The 685-nt window shown below is 55.5% G+C and overlaps 1 protein-coding gene across 1 annotated transcript in view; it reads right to left on the reverse strand.

The window, feature by feature from the left end:
- Positions 1-315, reverse strand: part of LOC106724692 (basic proline-rich protein-like) — a 20,088-nt gene extending 19,773 nt beyond the window's left edge. The window contains exon 1 of the mRNA XM_014533027.1: positions 159-315. Coding sequence (XP_014388513.1) covers positions 159-315 — 157 coding nt within the window. The remainder of the gene's footprint in view (positions 1-158) is intronic.
- Between the last annotated feature and the right edge of the window lie 370 nt (positions 316-685).

Below are 685 nucleotides of genomic sequence, written 5' to 3' on the forward strand. Positions count from 1 at the left end.
GGTGCCTCGCGCGGCGGGTGCACATGAACGTGGAAGTCGGGCGAGAGGTCGGGTTCGGGGCGCTTGGCGCGAGAAGGGGGTGCAGAGGTTGGTGAGATGGGGTGCAGAGGTCGGGTTCGGGGCGCTTGGCGCGAGAAGGGGGTGCTGTGTAAACCCACTATTCCGCTTGGGAAGCGGGGACCCTCCGGGACACGGTGTCCCGTTGGCACCAGAAGCGCCGCTCTGCTCGCCTGGGCCCCGCGGGGGGAGCGGGGAGCTGGACACAGTGGCTGCTGCGGGCGCCCCCGGAGGTGCTGCCGACCGTCTGGGCTTCATGCGTGGCTGCTCTTTCTTTTCTTTTCTTTTTTTTTTTTTTTTTTTGTCTGATTACTTTCTTTCTGTTTGTTTCTTTCTCTACAGAGGTTGGACTTGTAGATTAAATTTGTGCAACAAACAAAAGCAGAAGGGCCTCTTTCTTTAGTTCTTTGAAGTCTCAGACAAAAGTAACAATTGTGAACTTTTATTTTATCTCCCAGTTTGCAAAAGGAGTTTGGTTCTTGGTGATTACTGTATTCAGTTACTCCCTTTTCCCCCCTCTCTTCTCGGGTTGGCATGGAGGGGAGGGGAGGGGGTGGTTCTGTCTTCTTGCCATTGAGGGCCACCGCGTCCGTCCTGTTGTCCGTCCTGTTGTCCGTCAGCAGATTCC

The sequence above is a fragment of the Myotis brandtii genome, unplaced genomic scaffold (assembly GCF_000412655.1).
Source record: "Myotis brandtii unplaced genomic scaffold, ASM41265v1 scaffold930, whole genome shotgun sequence".
NCBI lineage: Eukaryota > Metazoa > Chordata > Mammalia > Chiroptera > Vespertilionidae > Myotis > Myotis brandtii.